The 18,391-nt window shown below is 50.5% G+C and overlaps 1 protein-coding gene across 1 annotated transcript in view; it reads left to right on the top strand.

The window, feature by feature from the left end:
* Positions 1-1,297: 1,297 nt before the first annotated feature.
* Positions 1,298-18,391, top strand: part of LOC146190326 (CD9 antigen-like) — a 107,463-nt gene continuing 90,369 nt past the window's right edge. Inside the window, exon 1 of the mRNA XM_084600784.1 lies at positions 1,298-1,602. Coding sequence (XP_084456910.1) covers positions 1,537-1,602 — 66 coding nt within the window. The 5' untranslated portion in view covers positions 1,298-1,536. The remainder of the gene's footprint in view (positions 1,603-18,391) is intronic.

Below are 18,391 nucleotides of genomic sequence, written 5' to 3'. Positions count from 1 at the left end.
AGTACGTTGACGACATGCCGCTGCATCATCTACGTTCTGTGTTCTTTAATTTCTGGGCTACACTCACCACGAAACTCGCGAGCGACAGCGCGAAACCAGGCAAAAGCCACCCGCCGCCGCTGAAGCAGACGCGGAGCGAACAGTGAGCAGGTCGCGCCCCTTGCGGTGGCGGAGAGCGCAACTCAAGGAGAAACATTCCCATTGTTTCCGCGGCGATTGAGAAGGCCGTAAGTAAGAGCGCGCGCTCCCCCTCGAGACCGGCCGTGAAGGAACCTGCGTGTTTCGCCGTTTCGCCGCATCATGGAGGAAGGAAAGTACCTTCCTCCATGTTCCCATGTGTTACGCGCGTGCGAAACATTTCAGGCGCGTTAACATTTGCAGGCGCATAACAGTAGGGTCAAATTCTAAAGTTAAAGCTCAGCTACTTTGGTCATCTGATGAGAAGAGAGGAGTCGCTGGAGAAAGATTTGATGTTGGGAAAGGTTGAGGGTCGCCGGAGAAGGGGTAGGCAGCGAACGCGATGGTTAGATGGCATCCTCGAGGCACTGCAGATGAAGTTATGTGATGTTAGGAAGATAGTGAGAGACCGGAAAGCGTGGCGTGACATGGTCAATAGGGTCACGAAGAGTCGGACACGACTGAACTGAACTGAACAGTAAACTTATTGAGTGACAGTATGTGAACCTTCACATTTTTCAACGCGCTGGTTTAGAGCGTTTCGCACTTGAAACTTCAAGGCTTTTCTGAGTTTTCGCGTGTGCAGGACAAGACTCGATTTCAGTTTTGTACCCCGTGAAACACGGTAACTCGAACCACCTTTTCAGGCTGAAGTGTTCGCAACTATGTTGCCCCAGAAGGAGCGCAGCGTGGTTTGCGGAGCCTCTTCCAAGCGCACACCCCTGCGAGAGCGGGGCGCCAGGCCGAGGTCGCTTGTACCCATTTTTACCAGTACAAACATTTGCAGGTTTATTTTTAATTTTCGATTGGCTTCAAACATCTTCAAGGCCAATAAAATGCACGGAAGTTGCCTACAAGCGGCTGCTCCGCTGCGTTTGCTCCGCTAGCGCGAGGAGAGCGTGGCCTCCGAGATCAACCCCGCGCATGTATGTTTCGCAAGCGCGAAGGTTATCTCGGAGGTCATGCTGCTAGAGAATGACTTCGCGACGTGGACGCGAGGCGGAGCCACAATTACGCCCTATTGGGAAAGAGAGTGGGAGAGGGTATGGCGGGTAACGTTGGTGGGAGCAGGCGGGAGGCACAGCCCCAACGCTGCAGGCACGGATAACTCAAGGAGGCACTGGTCTAGCTCAACGTTGTCTAGCTCACTCTCTCTCTCTCTCTCTCTCTTAACTGCTCGCGCATGCGCACAAATCATTATTGATCGGCATAGGAAGGAGGAGCGGCTCTTCCTCAGGAAACTTGGTGAGCGTGCGTTCCAAACAGTGGCCGCAGTGGCGATACGTCGTTTGGCGTGTGTGTGTCAGCGATCTAAACGGTGTGATATCGAATCCGGACTAAATTTTCTTCGAGGACAAGATGGCACTAAAAGGATGCTACGCTTGTCTCAAGTACACAGTGGTCATCCTCAACTTTCTTTTCTGGGTGAGTGGCGTTCGTGTGACGAACGAACCGATTTTGCCGCCGAACTTTGTCGCCAGCTGCACGACAACGGCGTCCTGTCGTGTCTCCTGCAACTTCTGACGGTTGTTCGCGGTCCGCGTTGTCTTGCGTATCGTGCGCGCGCGCACGCACACGCGTGTTCTAAGGACGGTATACTGAGCCTGCCAAACGCATCGGATGCTGTAGTATACATTGCAAAAAACGGCATCATCCGGAATTTCCAGTTCGGTTACAACGCATCATTTGGGGACTGCTCAATAACACATACTTTGATATGGCATAATTCGGTTGTTCGTTTGATCGCAGCTCTTGGAGATGAAAAAATAAACGTGTGTGGGGGAGGTGGAGTAAGTGCCAAATGGAATCCAGTCGTGACTATGGTGACGATCTGAGGTCACTTGAGAACGACGGGGAAGTTTTGTCGGTCAGCTCGGGACGCAGCAAAGAAATGTAGTTAGCCAGAATAGCAGCTTGGGCTTGTTAGTTATGCATCTTGAGGTAACATCGAAAAACGTGGACGGGAGCACAAGATTAGAAGACGAAACAACGCAGCGCTCGTTGTGCCGTCTTCTAATCTTGTTCTCCCGTCCACGTTTTGCGCTGTTACCTCAAGATGCCGCCAAGAAAGTTTCCTAATCGCGGCGGCCTAACAACGTGGGTTGCATATCGTCCACCCACATTTGCTGGTCTCCGGTTGTGTTTTCGTTTTTGATCTTTTTCATCTGCAGCCTTCGTATAACTAGTTCGAAGGGAAGCTCGTCCTCAATGAAACTCGGCTGCTTGTTTGGCTGCTCACAGGTCTTTTATGCTTCGTGTCATTGGCAAAGAGGGATCAGTGGCATGTAAGGAACTGTTGTCCTAATTATTATTTAGACGCACAGTGAAGCGAACGTCCAACTCCACCCTGGCCGTGCTGCTTCGCGCGGAGTTTAGGATGTCTGAAATACGACACCGGCGACAGAACTTGTTTGAGAGCGCCTTGAACCTGACACACTAAAATGCTCTGCTTCTCCGTAGTTCGCCATTTGCCGTCTCTAATGGCAGTAGTACGGTTGGGCGCGGGAGGGAATGGGAGATTTTCTTTTTCCTTTCTTTTGTTTTCGTCGCTATCGCTCCCTTTTGTGGCAACTTAAGCTCGTGCCATGGAACTTTCACCGCTCCTTCCGCCGCTGATCGTAAGCCGCTATTGTTGCCTGTGCCAACAGTGATGGTCGAAACACGCGCGCGCCACATTCCTTTGGCCATGCCGCTCACTGGACTCTGTGCAGATGTTGACGGGAACGCCTTCGCCTGTTGCTCGCTTTGCGCCGTACCCTAATCCCTCTCTCTTCCGCTCACGGTCGTTTCCCAGTGCATTCGGTTTAGTCGGTTTTCTTCTTTATTTAAGAGGGGGGGGGGGGGGGGGGGAAGGGGGGGATATCGGCGTAGGCACATCTCCTTTACAGGGCTAGCTTGTCCCTCATACCGCCAAAATTTTCATGTTGCATCATTACGTGAGTGTTAAGAAATAAGATGACGAACAGTGTAAATAGTGTCCTAAATTATCCTGTAATTCGATTGCAGTCAGATATTGAAAAATCGAATTATGAACTTTCAGTGGAAACTATGACAGAAAGTTCGAATAGAGGATTCCAACTAACTCAATTTCGCTGTTGTCCACAGGCGGTTAGTGTAAAAGCTTCGTTCTACATAGCTTATTCTTTGTACTTACATGTATTATATTAAGTCCTCATCTCCGCATGGTGTGCTGTAATTATTGCGCCCCGTATATTAACGCATCTGCCGTGAGCTTCTCTCAATATTTTGTTTATCTTTTTGTTACTTGCGTTCGACGACGCGTGAACGCAGCGCGCTTGGGAAGGCTTCTTGCTGGACACTCATTAGCAGAGTGCTTTGGCAGTAATGTTGTGCTCCCTTTTTGCTGCCTTTCTCATCGGGCCAAGGTTATCCTTGCAGAGCTGGAACCCATCCGCAAGACAAATCCGAACAAATTACGCCGAAAAGGAACAAAAATATCAATATGCTTCCCGGCGTATCTTATATTGAAGCTTACATTTATGTTTGGGCAGTTCGTGTTCGCTGCAGCAGGCACGAAAAGTTGCAATCGCTCGAAATGTCACTGTAGGAGTACGTGGCTATAGCAGCTGGCAACGCGCCAGTCCCGATTTTATGCCGGATCGATGACACAAAACTACAACGGGCTCCCGAAAATAGGCCAACTCAAAAATAGAATAATACGGCTTTGTATTGCATTAGTCGATGAAAAAAAAAAAAAAAAAAAAGGTGGTTACTGAGGCGTAAATATAACTGCAGATTACTGATTCTTGCGACTGATCGGGTCCAGTCCGTACTATCAATCGTTCGCACAATTAGGTAATGTAGCAGCGTGTGCTGCTAACTTTAGGGAATAAATTGGACACAAATGTAAAAAAAAAAAAAAAAAAATTAAAGACCACTGCAGAATCTGCATTAAATGCGAAAGCCCGGAGGCTGCCGTTGGTTGCTTCTAGTTGCTTAATTCACTTCTTTGCCCATATTAGTGTTTGGGTACTTTCAAATCGCGCGCTAATGTCTTGCTATCCCCTTTTCCGGCTCTACTTTCGGTTGCGTGATGTCACATCCTCTACCTCACATTAATTCACTTCTTGTTTAATCATTTTCGTCCTTGGCAATTTCAAATTGCGCGTCAAACCTTTCCTATGCTCTATTTTCGGCTCTACTTCCGGTTGCGTGACGTCACATCCTTGACGTCATATACGCTACGGCACCTCTTTCTCTCTTTCCGCTTTCACTCCCACCTTCCTCCCTTCCATTACGGCGTGGTTCAGGTGTCTACAGAACAAGTGTGGCAGATACTGCGCCTTTCCTTTGAGCCAGTTATTCTAATTAATTACCTTATTGCCTTAATTATTTTTCCGGCAGCAACATTGCGTCACCCTTTATCGACTGACATCACTCATTAACCTTTATCACTTCTCAGTTACAACTGCAGCGGACACGATTTTGCGGACACATTCTGCGGACACGGTCTGCGGACAGGGCCTGCGGACCGAAATTTGTGAACATAGCGAAGCAATGCTTTCGCATTAAAAATATTGCCCCCCGTAATCAAGAATAGATGGAAGCATAAAACGGTTACGGGCATAGCACGTTGTCGGCTGGCCCGATCAGTCCTCGTAAAAGCCGCAATGCGATCGCTTTTTAAGGCAAAAGCATTTAATGGTTCATGCTGTCGTGGACAGTGTGTGCCCCGCTTTTGCGCAGTTCTGATTGGCCGAGGCGGGATGCGTCCCTGCCATCTGCAATGCCACACTTGAACGCGCGCCAAAGAACGCCACGCGACAGGAGCGATGGTGTACCATTCAAACCACACTTGTCGGAGAAAGTGGGACAGATACTGCGCCTTTCCTTTCCTGTAAACCAATTATACTTAGCACTGCAACGAATGCCCACAAGAGGCTAACGATGGGAGGCAAATTATAGGATAGGCTTTAGTCATTCTCCTCTTAAGAGACATCTAAGAGACCCTCTTAATTTTTTTCAAGACGCTTGCTGCTTTTACTTTGATTTTTGCCTCCCCATTGCTGTGACGTTGGCGGCATTGAAATGTAGAACGATGCAGAAGAGTACGCGGCTACGACGCGACGCAGGCCTGACAAGAATGTAGGATAGGTAAGGGACGCGCGATGAACTGACGCCGCACCTACACCAGCTACACTAACGTAGCAAAATGCCATTAGAGGTATTTGAGATTTGCCTCACAGCCTATGCGAGGGACGTTCCGAATGTAAGCTTCGTCATTTTAACTTTATTGGCCCCCAAAATACACCATGACGTCATAAAATGTATACGTTGCATTATTTTTCGATATAGTCCCACCGACATTATAGAGAGAGAGAAAGCTTTATTGTCCACTGGTGTGGGCCGCAAGCCCGGGCCAGGCACGGCCTCACTGCGCTAGATTGCGCGCTATGAGAAACGTAACGTTCAATGAGTTTGAAGAACCCACTGTGGTAAAAGTCGGTGCCCTGGGAACACCAAAGCCATACACAGTAAGGCTCACACAAGATCAGATTAGTCGCTTCGAATGGGAGAGATTGGATCACCAGGCCTACAGCCCATATCCTGCCCCATCGGACTTTCTACTAGCCGTTTCTTGAACTGAAAGCCTTGTTATCTGGACGTCACTTCCAAAGTAGTGCTAAGGTGGAGCAGGCTGCGCGACAATTGCATCGCAGGGCACCGACTTTTGCCATACTGGGTTATTCGAACTCATTGCACGCTATGACAAACGTCTGAATGTCGGTGGCGACTATGTCTAAAAATAGTGCGAGGAGTAAATTTCATGATACCATAGTGTATTTTTCTTGGTAATAAAGTTAGTGCGTGAAAATAAATGACGAAACTTACTTTCCGGACATCCCCCGTAGCTGGGGCGGGGGCTTATATTAAATAGACTGTGGGGCCGTGGCGCCACCCTCGGGGACGGCGCAGAAGCCGTTGTTCCGGGCAGCCCCTGGAGCGCCGGTGGTGGCGATATTTATTACATTAAAGAGAGGTTGCTTGGGAAGCCGCTTCTAGTGGGCCACTTAGTCCCTTATGCCGGGATCCCAATGGCCTGGGCCGCCAAATGACCTCGCTGGGCCAATGCTTGTTGGGCCGGTAGGTCCAGGTAGCCGAGCGGGGCCGCCTCCCAGTCCTCTCGGGTGGGGGAAGGGGTTATGGGAAAAATAGGATTTAGCCGGCATGCCAAGACCATGTGAAAGGTGTCAGCCACCTCTCCACAGAAAGGGCACAGGCCAGAAAAGGAAGGGTCGAGATGTTTAAGTATTGCCGGGCACAGTAGCGTATTAGTAAATAGTCTAAGAAGTATTATTTCGTCCGCTTTCCCTAGACCCTTGAGGGGAGCCGGATACTGACGGTGTGAGTCCCGGTAATAAGCAGAGATGTCTTTTTCTTTATTCTTTATTTAAGAGTTACCCCGCATTGCCCGAAGGCGTTATAGCAGGGGGGGGTTACAGATTGGCAAAAAATACATCTTCACTTGCAGACACTTGCATTTCGGAAAGCCGGTTCCACTGTTGCACTGTTTTAACAAAAAATGAATTTGCAAAGAGGTTCGTCCTGGTGGTCATGTCGTTTAGAAATGTAAAACGGCTGTATTAAATAACTTTCAAAATCAATCCCCGTTTTTTCGTGAATTACAGCAATTTTAGCCTCATCTTTCTTCTACGGGAAGCGAGTGGTTCCCACTGCAATTCTTCTTTCATTGCTGTACAACTATCCCTTCGCCCGTACCTCCCCAAGACGAACCTTGCTACTCTATTATGAATTTTCTCGAGTTTGTCAATTAATACCTGATGTGCATGGTCCCATACAATACACGCATATTCTATGATGGGTCGAACACAAGAGAGAAAAGCAGTTTTCTTGAGGTTTGGCTGCGAACACCTTAAACTTCGCTGTATAAAATTTAGTGCCCTACCGGCTTTGGTAACCACATGGTCTACATGAGCATTCCAGGAACAGTCATTTGTCAGTAGTGAAGAAGTAATCCATTGTGGTATGTAATGAACTGCTGCTGGTCAGATTGGCCAAGGTTTCCAATGTTTGAATGAAGGGTTGCTTTGATGTGTTTGGCCGTTAAAATCTCAAGAACTGGACTCGTTTAGATTAGCTAGGAGTGAACGTGAACGTTATACGTGGCAGCTGCAGATGTGTGGTGGTGTTTCTAGTTTGTCTCTATGTGGTGGAAGTTATGGCTGTCGTGCTTGGACGATGTGAGCGATGGACTGGGATGGTTGTGCTGCTAACATGTATTGTTGGCTCGACATCTGCTTGGGAAAGAAGAAGTCTGCAAGTGTGATGTACTTGAGAGTAGAAGAGGAAGTTGTTGCTGAGTGTTGAAGAGGAAGTGCATGTTCCGTTTCATATAACAGTTGGTAGCGTGCGCCAGTGTTGTGTTTCTATCCACGTGTTGTGTACGTTGCGACGCAGTTCTGGGTACTATGCACCAACACCTCGCGCCTCAAGTAGTTATTCAGATGCATGCATGTTCGACAGTGGGATCACGTGGCACGGCATCCCCACATGCGATTGTCCTGAGGTGACGTGCCACTAAAGTAGTGGTCATGCGAGTAATTCGAGAATGCTTGGGTGCAAATACAAGGCTGTAAACGAGTCATACCAATTGCAATACGATTATAATGGTACTACATATATGGAGCCCAATGAGTGCGTATAAGGGGGGGGGGGGGGGGGTGTAAGGGAATATATGCAATACTTATGCGCAGGGATGCAATACTCGTCCAGCCTCGCGATGGGGTAGCCGTGCTACATTAGGTATCCGCCCCTCCTCCTTCCGACATGCGTCCCGCCACCACCGCCACTCGTCCGTTCCCCCTCAGCGAGCGTTGCTCCGCGACCCTGAACGCCGACCTCGACCCTCGCCACATCTTGCTGGTACTTTAGTTGTGCGTCGCTCGCAGTGTCTGCCATTCTCTGTCCCTCTTTCGGTGTTCTGTCAGCGGAAAGGCGGTGCTATAAGGTGCGGAGACTCCGTCCAATAGATGAATGCGCATCCCAGTGCGTCGCCGTATTTTAGGACGCCTTGGCGTCGTTCCACGGCGGCGGTGTTTCGTATCTCCCCTGGCGACTTCTTCGCAGTCCCCCCCCCCCCCTTTCGCTGGTTTCTCAAGGGGAGGTGAGAGAATGGCGGCAGCCTTTGTCTGCGAGTGCTGGCTCTATGGCCTCCACCTTGTTTGAGATAGCCGCAAAGGCGTTCGCGCGTGATCCGATGTTCCGTTGTGGCATGCTGCCTTTCGGACTGTTTCAAACTACCCAGGTTTGAAACGGAGGACCAGCAGACGAAGGCCAGAGACTCCCTCCATTCGACGTGGTCGTGTGGCGTGTGTTTATTTATGTATTATCACTTTACCGTGTGGTGCGGGCTGCAAGCAGCGTTCGGCCGTAAAGAAGTAGCTGTGAGCCTGTAGCGCTCGTTCGGGCGTCTTTTTACTCAGCATGTTCTCAAGCAAACTTTCTAATTAACGCCGTATGTTCCGAAGGCAGAGGTTGTTGCCTCGTTCGAGGGGCGCTCTGGAAAATGGGGCGGGGGAGGTAATTACCTTCTCTCCCAGCCGTCGCTGCCACAACGCTGCTGCGGTGGTGGTGATCGGCCGCGGTGAAGAGGAGGAAACTATTTCCACAAAAGTCTCTGTCACTCCGCAGTTTTGAGGAGCAGGGCGAGGGGAGCGTTTGTTTGACAACGCCGAGTTTAAACACAGCCGTTATATTTCGGAGAATTCGCGCTGTCTCGACGTTCCGTTGCTCTGGAATGTCAAACTTTCCCTTATTCGCTGTTTTGAAGAAGTGCAGGGAAGGCGTGCTACCCGATAACTTCTACCCGTCTTGGGAAGTTTAGAATAGGGCCTCAGTTCATCGGGAGACGCTAGACACAGCTATAGCTATCGACACCCTTCGCACTTTCAGCGTAAGGAACTCTATGTTCAGCGTAGCGTTCTGCTCATGCGCACTGGCACCCCACTGTTCCCCTATCCCCCTAAAATGCGATGACGTTAAATGATTCGTTCTGCAGAAAATCGGGCGCTGTCGTTGTCGGAGTTGTGAGCGAAGCAGTTAACATGATTGCACCACACCACAAAAAAAAAAAAAAACAAAAAAAAAACGAGGAACTTTAGCGACTAAAGTATTAAAAGGCGAAAGCCTGATAAGCCTCATCTTGTTTAGCGTTCCTGCCATCTGCAATCCCACACTTGAACGCGCGCCAAGGAACGTCACGCGACAGCCGCCGCAAAAGCGGGACACAGTTTGTCCACGACAGTATGAGCCATTAAAGGCTTTCGCCTTAAATTTAGAGGGTCTCTGAAAGCGTACCCTTCCTATCCTATAATTTACCTCCCATCGTTATCCTCCTGTCGGCATTCGATGCAGTGCTACATATAATTATAATTGGTTTGCAGGAAAGGCGCAGTATCTATCATACTCGAAATGCTCGGTGCTTAAAATGGACGTTGGGGACGGCGGGGAGGTGGTGAAGGGTGGCTGTTTCTGGCCCTAAGGGGCTGGGACAGATAGGTCAACGCCGCTTACGGCGGGGTCTAGCCTGATTGATTGATTGATTCATAGGAAGGGAAAGGCGCGCCACCGAACTTTTATCTGTTGTAGGCCGTCGTTGCACCCGCCACCTTAAGTGATGGACGACGGCGGTTGCGGCGCGCGTCTTTCTCTCCCTCGTCTTTTTCTTTCTTCTCTACTTTCTCTCTTCTGTCCGCGCGAGGCAGCGGAGGTGGCTCTGCAATGTCAGCGCACGTTAAAGATCCCCAGGTGGTCGAAATTACTCCGTAGCCCTCCACTACGGCTCCTCTTTCTCTTTCCACCTTCACTCCCATCTTCCTTCCCTTACGGCGCGGTTACGGTGTCCACAGAAAACAAGTGAGACAGCTACCGCGCCTTTCCCTTCCTATAAATAAATCAGTTTTCTTTTTTTAAATAAATCAGGTGGCTCAGCACAGAGCCAGTAGCAGGCCCGTGCATTTTCTTTTCCTTCTTCCACAACAACAACGTTGGGGAAAGCGCAGGTGATATGGCGATGGAACTTCGTTAAGCGCACTAGATGCCCTTCCCCGCTGTCATTCCTAGAGCCATTTCGTGCCGTTGGTTGTTGTGCGGATAGTTTAGTTTTTTCTTTTTATTGCGTAAGCAATGCCACGCCAAGTTTCAGCCCGTCACGTAAACCCGGCCGGTAGCCACGTTCGACCTTTAGAGCGACCGCAGATGGGGCCCCTTTTCAAGTCGTCGGGTAAACCCTGTCGGTAGCCACGCCGCGCCGCAGAAGAACAGAAAGAGGAAGCTACTTCGGCTTTGCTTACGCAACCTAGTCCTTAGTCGCGGAGGTTCCAGCCCCCGTTCTTCAGGCCTGCGGGAGGAATGGGGGCTAAGGAACGGGAATCAATTAACCCCAGCTAATATTTCTTTTATTAGCTGCAATACGATGCCAGCGGCACTATATTCAACTTTCCCGCAGCAAGTTGGGGGCCTATAGCTTCCTATATATAATATATATGGTTCGGTTTGGTTTGTGGGGTTTAACGTCCCAAAGCGACTCAGGCTATGAGAGACGCCGTAGTGGAGGACTCCGGAAAGTTCGACCACCTGGGGTTCTTGCACTGACATCGCACAGCACACAGGCGCCATGTGTGTGTGTGTGTGTGTGTGTGTGTGTGTGTGTGTGTGTGTGTGTGTGTGTGTGTGTGTGTGTGTGTGTGTGTGTGTGTGTGTGTGTGTGTGTGTGTGAATAAATAAAAGTAGAGGTGGTCAACACTGCTAAACCGAATTTGGAGCGAAAGCTTTGACTGCGGGCTACCGAGCGTTGCATCGAACGTAACTGGCGTTCCGTTGAACTCATCTAAGTTCATCGACGTTCTATGCTAACAATTGGTTCAGAGGAAAGGAAAGGCGCAGTATCGGTCACTCTTCTCTGTGGACACCTGAACCGCGCCGTAACGGGAGGGAGGAAGGTGGGAGTGGTGGTTTGTGGTCTGTGGGGTTTAACGTCCCAAAGCGACTGAGGCTATGAGAGACGCCGTAGTGGAGGACTCCGGAAATTTCGACCACCTGGGGTTCTTTAACGTGCACTGACATCACACAGAACACGGGCGCCTCTTCGTTTCGCCTCCATCGAAACGCAGCCGCCGAGGTCGGGTTTGAACCCGGGTATTCCGGACAGTAGTCGGGCGTCTTACCACTGCATCACCCCGGCGGGGCGAAGGTGGGAGTGAAAGCGGAAAGAGAAGAGGTGCCGTAGAGGAGGGCTCCGGAGTAATTTCGACTATCTGGGGATTTTTAACGTGCACTGACATCGTACAGCCCACGGACGCCACTTTGTTTCGCCTCCATCGGAACGCAGCCACCGGCGGTCGGAATCGAACCCGGGTACTGCATTCGAAGGACGCGAAACGAAATGGCGTCCGTGTTCTATGCAGAACCCACTTTCATGTCCAGCGCATGCGATGTCGGCAGATGCTTTACTGCTCCACTTGGTTAGCTAGCTCTCTGCGGTGGCGCGCGTGCGCATTGCTCGGCGGCCGCTTTTCGATGGAGACGAAAAGCAAGGCGCCCATGTGCTGTGCGATGTCAGTGCACGTTAAAGAACCCCAGGTGGTCGAAATTTCCGGAGTCCTCCACTACGGCGTCTTTCATAGCCTGAGTCGCTTTGGGACGTTAAACCCCACAAAACCAAACACCAAACCTTCTCTCCGTGCCTGCCGCTACCTTCCTCTTCGTCTGTGGCGAGCATCACCATTCGATCACCCACGAACGGTTTGCGCATGCGCAGTTAGGGGTTACACCGCATGCACAGTTGTGGCCTCGGGTATGCACGGCGAAACTCGCTTCTACTAGCCCACTAGCCTAGTGTAGCTTTCGCTACAAAAACGCACTCCAAATCTCTCGGCACGCTGCAGGTGTCAGTCACCGTACCCTCAACTTCCTACGCGCCATTGAGGCTGACGCCGGCACTGATGCGCCTCTAGCAACGTGTTGTGTAGCGTGGGGAATTCTGTGCGCTTTATGGCGTTGGCCTTCTCGTGCCCCTCCCACTCCCGAGATAACGATCTATAGCTGACACAATGAACCTTTTTGGCCCCCAACGGCCCTTGCGTTCTTTCAACCCGTGTGATCTCTTCAGGCACGGAAGAGGAGACGGGCCTGTCGCCTACGTTCCGTGCGCGCGAGCGTTGCGCGTGGGAGGGAATGTGGATGGGGCGAATCGTCTCGTCACACGAGAGGCATTCCGATTCGTCACGCTTGCTTTTCGCTGTCGGCGCCAGGAGACACGATCGGCGTGCAATCTGTGTCGGCTCGTCTCCGGCACGCCCATTTGCCTTCGATGACGGATGGGCGGTGGCCGTTCTCTTGCAGAACCGGGTAGGAATGTTCGTGGTTCGCTCGGGAGGGAGCCCCAGGTATGAGGGCTTGGGTCTCGGAGGCCGTTTTCATTCGCGCACGTAATAAGACCTGTTCCTCGTTTGAATGCGCTTTGATTAGCACTAAAGTCTCGTGGGTTGAATTTCGATAGCACAGAACCGTCGGCCAGGCATAGCCACGATTTTGTTAAACTAATGCTTTTCATGCGAACCGGCCTGTGAGCACTTGGCTATACATACAAAGTGCAACCAGCGTGCGTTTGGTGAACTGAGCAGTTATATTGCCTTGAGCGCGATAACAAGCTTTTGAAGCTCTGCAGATCCGTATAACTCGTGCTATGGTCTTTCCAGTTGTGATGTATGGATGCGAGAGTTGGACTGTGAAGAAGGCTGACCGCCGAAGAATTGACGCGTTTGAATTGTGGTGCTGGCGAAGACTCTTGAGAGTTCCTTGGACTGCCAGAAGATCAAATCAGTCGATATTGTCGACCATAAACCCTGACTGCTCATTGGAGGGTCAAATTCTAAAGTTAAAGCTCAGATACTTTGGTCATCTGATGAGAAAAGAGGAGTCGCTGGAGAAAGATTTGATGTTGGGGAAGGTTGAGGGTCGCCGGAGAAGGGGTAGGCAGCGAACGCGATGGTTAGATGGCATCCTCGAGGCGCTGCAGATGAAGTTGTGATGTTAGGAAGATAGTGAGAGACCGGAAAGCGTGGCGTGATATGGTCTATAGGGTCACGAAGAGTCGGACACGACTGAACGACTGAACTGAACTGATATTGTTAAAAGCTAGAAGGAAAACAAGAAAAATAAAATGGCTGAACGTTTAGTCCGGAAAGAGCGCCATGTGGGCGTGCTAAAAGCGACGCAAATGAGAAAGCCTCTCTACATACGCACACGAGCACACCGCAGTTTTGTATTAAAGAAAGACGTCTTTTATCAGCGTGTAAAAAAAAAAAGAAAAAAAAAGAAAACCATAGCCGCGTTGACTCAAGCATCCTGGAGGTAGGAAACTCGAGGTTCACTAGCGTCGCTGGAGAAGTACGGATGGTTGTAGATAAAAGATAGAAGTATCTTTTTTTACCAGAAGGGTGCCTTCGCATATTTCAAAAATTAGTTTTCTTGGTTACGGCGCGCGACTACTGTTCCCAAGGACGCGGGATCAAATCCCGGCTTCTGTGGCCGCTTTTCGATGGGGGCGAAAAGCAAGGCGCCCGTGTGCTGTGCGATGCCAGTGCACGTTAAAGAATCCACAATGCATAATTTGTTATTCGAACTGCGCTGGAAAATTGCATTCATAGCTTTCATGTCGTGCATGTCATAAAATTGTAGACGTAATATTATTTCCAGAAAAAAAGTCTTGTGGAAGCAGTGCAGTTGCAAATAATGCATTTGTTTTCCGTCAAACACCGTAACTACAAGAACGTGGTTAGCCGACTGCATCATGGTGGATTGAGGCCTTAGAAGCTTGTGTTCTTGCCGCCAAACAGAGCCGGCACGCGGAGCCCAGGGGTTTTGAGAAGGCTTGTGCATGTTACTGCATCCGACAGCACACTGAGGGCACTGCTTGACGAGAATTAAACGCCACAAATACGGACAGGAAGGGGGGGGGGGGGGGGGGTACGGATGATAATGGGTGGGAAGAGCTGCTAGGGGTGCGTGTGCGGGATCCTTACCGCGTGTTCGCCTTGCGTTCCCGCTTTGTTCATGTCTCTCTGTGTGTCTGTTAAAGGCTTAGCAGCTTCGTGGTACGCACTCTGTGCTCAAAAGTTAAGCACCTCGTGAACCCTTCTTACCATTGCCTCCTTCAGTTTTAAAGGAAGGGAATCTGGAAATGTGGTTGACGCTGATGGGCCGGGACATTTGTAGGGAACTCAGGCTGTACTATACAAGCCGAGCTGTCTCTTGAGCGAGCGCCGTCAACCCAGTCTCATAGCGGTTTCAATATTTGAAGTTTTCTTTAGTATCGAGTATCTTCAAAATACACGATACTTTAAAAATGTATTTTCGATACCGATACTTTCATTTTCGGCACACGATAACTAATACCGACACACAAAATGTATCTAAAGATAGTATAGAAGGTACATACATCTTCGATACTGCCTACGACTGTCACTGGCTACGAAGTTTGCAGCAGCACTGCTTGGCGGAGGTCTCGTAGCGCCTTTGATGCTTTGTAGCCGTAGCCCGTGAAGGGGCGAGGAAGGAAGATTCTTCATCGTGCGAAGGTTTTTCGCACTACATTGAGAGATCGTGAGGACAGCTATAGCTTGCGTGCAGAGTGAGCACATGCAGGGTTATGAGAGTTTATCAAGATGAAGGAGTGGTTTGGCTTTGTGCCTAACGCACACGACAAACGCAGGGTCAGTGCCCACTCCCCAGTATACAAGCGCAAAATTTTACATAGGAAAGCCATGCTGAAGCCCATTTTCCCACAAAAAATTGCCTTTGGTTTAGCTTCGGTTAAACATAGAGTGAAGCGAAAGCTGAAGCATGGGTATACACATGGTAAAACTCTGTATTCAGCAGAAGGTTCTTTGGCTATGGCAGCAAGAGACTTCGTTTGTTGCGACTGAGGGAAGAAGGAAAAGAAAATGCTCGGACCTGCTACTGGCTCTATAACTGAGCCACCTCCGCTGAGGAAACAAAAAGAAAAAGGGGGAGAAAGACGCGCTTCGCAACAGCCGTCGTCGTCCACCACCGAAACGGCGGTGGTGCAGTGATAAGACGCCCGACTACTGTGCCGGAGTACCCGGGTTCGAACCCGACCTCGGCGGCTGCGTTTCGATGGAGGCGAAACGAAGAGGCGTCCGTGTGCTGTGCGATGTCAGCGCACGTTCAAGATCCACAGGTGGTCGAAATTATTCCGTAGCCCTCCACTACGGCTCCTCTTTCTCTTCACTTTCACTCCCACCTTCCTCCCTTCCCTTACTTTTTTAGCCCCCCCCCCCCCCCCCTTCCCTTGTAACGCCCGCTCGATGCCTTTAGGGTATTTGAATAAAATAAATAAATTCGCCCCGGGACTAACGGACACATTTCAAGTTCCAGGACGTTTGTGCTCGAATGTTGCATGGTATGGCACGCCGTGTGTCCATGCTTTGCGGTGAGGCTTCAGGTGATCGAATTCAGTTTCGTTCTTATCCTTTTTGCTCTTTGTTTTATTTACTCTTGCTTTCGCTGTGACTAATCAACTCAAACGGGATATACTTAACCAATTAAACAATAATTGAATCGGAGTGGGGAGCTGTCTTCAATGGGCTGTGCATTCCTCTGTGTACTGATAGATCACCGCAGTCAATCTGTGTGGCGCCTCGCTGCGCAACTTTCCGTTCCCGATATGCACGTCGGCTTTGGCGCCTACTGTTTTCGCGTTTTCCTTTCCTGGCGTCTGCACAGCGGCTCGGACCCTAGCCGTATATCCCGCACAAAGGCGCACGGCATTGATAGATAGCCTACCGCAGCGGGATAGGAGGAGTGCCCAGCCCGCAAAGTGCGTGTATGTGCGGCTCGACTGGATATTTTCTTCGCGGCGATTCGCGCAATTGTTCGCAATTCCACTCGTGAGGGGTGCATGTAGAGAGTGGCGCGTGGGTATGGATCGCACGCGTAGGTGTTGTTCGCACAGGAGCCACTGGGAAATGCGGACGAATCAAAGGACCCCCGTGCATATAGCCCGTTGCCGTGGTGGATGAAGGCGGCCTATGCAGTGTGCAACGCAGGTATCGAACGTCCGTTTCTGCGGTTTTTGGTCTTATCAGGGCGTCAAGACCCGCGTGTGAGCTCTGTACAACGCCCTCGCGTGTCGGCCGGTGAGCGATCGCGTGCGCAGAAGGATTGATTCATTGGCGCGAATGTCGATACCTTGTGCGGCGCTACTGTATACAGGGAGGATTCATTGGTGACAGGCACTACGTCAGTGCCTGCCTAGCGTATTGAGAGCGTGCACCGCGGATAGGAGTGCGACCTCTGGTCTAAGTACTGCCAGAAATACTTTTAAAAAGTAGTGGAATGAAAAGCGTGAGCGTCCCCCTTATTCGAACCCTCAAACCGTGTACAACCTTGTAAAACCGTGCCTAACTGAGCTTCCGCCCGTATAATCGGGTTCAAGCTTCGCTGATTAAACTTCAACCCCACCATTTATTTTTGTAGCTCTTTGTATATATAACTGACTGGCCTTGGCGACTTCCATGATGTGCGACGGAAGCGAGCGGCTGCCTTGCGGTGCGATTTTAACAGCGGTCGCTTTGATCGAGATGTGAATGCATAAATGTCTTCCTTTCTTTACATCGCTGCTTGAGGAGTGATTTTAATTGTTCGACGTTAATTGATTAGCCCGTGCATTAATGAACTCACCAGCGCTCCGCCTGCACATCATACGCTGTCTGAATCGAGGCGGGTTCCAGAAGACGGATCTGTTAGGGCGAGCGCACAGTTCTACCTCTTGCAGGCAGCAGCGGCTGTGTCCGCCTGGAGGGTTTTTGTGTCAGGTCAGGTTCAGGTTTTACGAGCGTGGAAGCGGTCCAGCAAAGAGGACCTAGCCCGATCGGCTCAGTGCACTGCTGCGGGCCGCTTGGCGTTGCTCGCGAACATGCGCACACGCTTAGGCCAGCGACGAAGGATCAGTAAGAAGGAGAGAAAGAGAGAGAGAAAAAAACCAGAGAGACAAAGCGAACGGTGTGGGCGTGACATGTCTCTGGAACGCGTCTTACGGCAGCCCCCACCCCTCTATATTTCTACACCCCGGCTTTCTGCCCTTGGCTTCGGTCCACTCCTCATCTCTGCTCTCCCCTCCTCTCTCTCAGAGCTCTGTTTGCCCCCCGGACTTCCTGGTCTCGAATGCTCGTTTCCTGGCTCCGCCGTTGCTTCTGTCTTTGCTATTTTCTGCCGTGCTCAGGGCGCTGCATGTTCGTGAGGAATATTTGCTATTCTTCGCTGCTTCTATTTACTCTTTCTTTTTCTTTTTTTTTTTTGTCATTTCCTCGCGGTGCCTTTGTTCGTCCGTTTCAGCGCCCCGAGACATGCTGATTTGTATCGGCTTCTTGTGGCGCGTCGGACGCTTCCACGCACTCATTAAGCCCGGGAAATGGGCTCCTACCAGTGAGCAAAGGTGTTGCGCCTGCTACAGAGGGGTCTTCCTGCTTCGCCGTTTATTCTTTCGTTTTGCGCGTGGAGCGGTGACGTGATTTGTCGTTGCCCGTATTGCGAATGAACGGCGCTGGCGTCGATCCAGAGCCCGGCTGAGTATGCTAGCGACGCTTTGATTCTGGATTGCGAAGCGTAGTCTGGCGTGCGTTTAGGTTTGCCAACTCGCTATGCACTGAAGGCGCTAATAATGCGCGTCGGGTTGAAAGAGGTGGGTCATTGCCTACTTGTTCTGCCCCTTCGAAATTTAATTTGACTGTTCGTAACGCGAGTTGGGTGGGCATACAGTACAGTAAAAAACAGTCCGCTCGGTTCCAACTGAAGTACGAGCAAAGCAGTCTCCTGTACTCAGACTTCAGCGACACGTGATCTCCGCCTGTTGACGTGGGTATTCAGTTACTTCATTCTGGCTTTGCCTCCAAGGTTGTGTAGGGTCGATAGGGCAACCGGATAAATTAAAGGCGATTAAGGAGGCACTTTCACGGACGGTCAAGCAACAGCTTTGCAAGAGAGGCAGCCAATGAGTAGTTCGATAATTTCGGCTACCCTCCTTTCTCCGCGCTTTCATTTTTTTTTTTTTTTTTTTTTAATAACATGGAGGCAAATAACGCGTGCGGCAGGTGCACGCTCAGGGATACCTGGTTTTGAAGCACGGGCCGAACTCTCCAAACTCGGGGAG

The sequence above is a fragment of the Amblyomma maculatum genome, chromosome 4 (assembly GCF_055883805.1).
Source record: "Amblyomma maculatum isolate TAMU_Amacu chromosome 4, ASM5588380v1, whole genome shotgun sequence".
NCBI lineage: Eukaryota > Metazoa > Arthropoda > Arachnida > Ixodida > Ixodidae > Amblyomma > Amblyomma maculatum.
The sequence above is the reverse complement of the archived record's forward strand: the minus strand, read 5'-3'. Positions and strand labels throughout refer to the sequence as shown.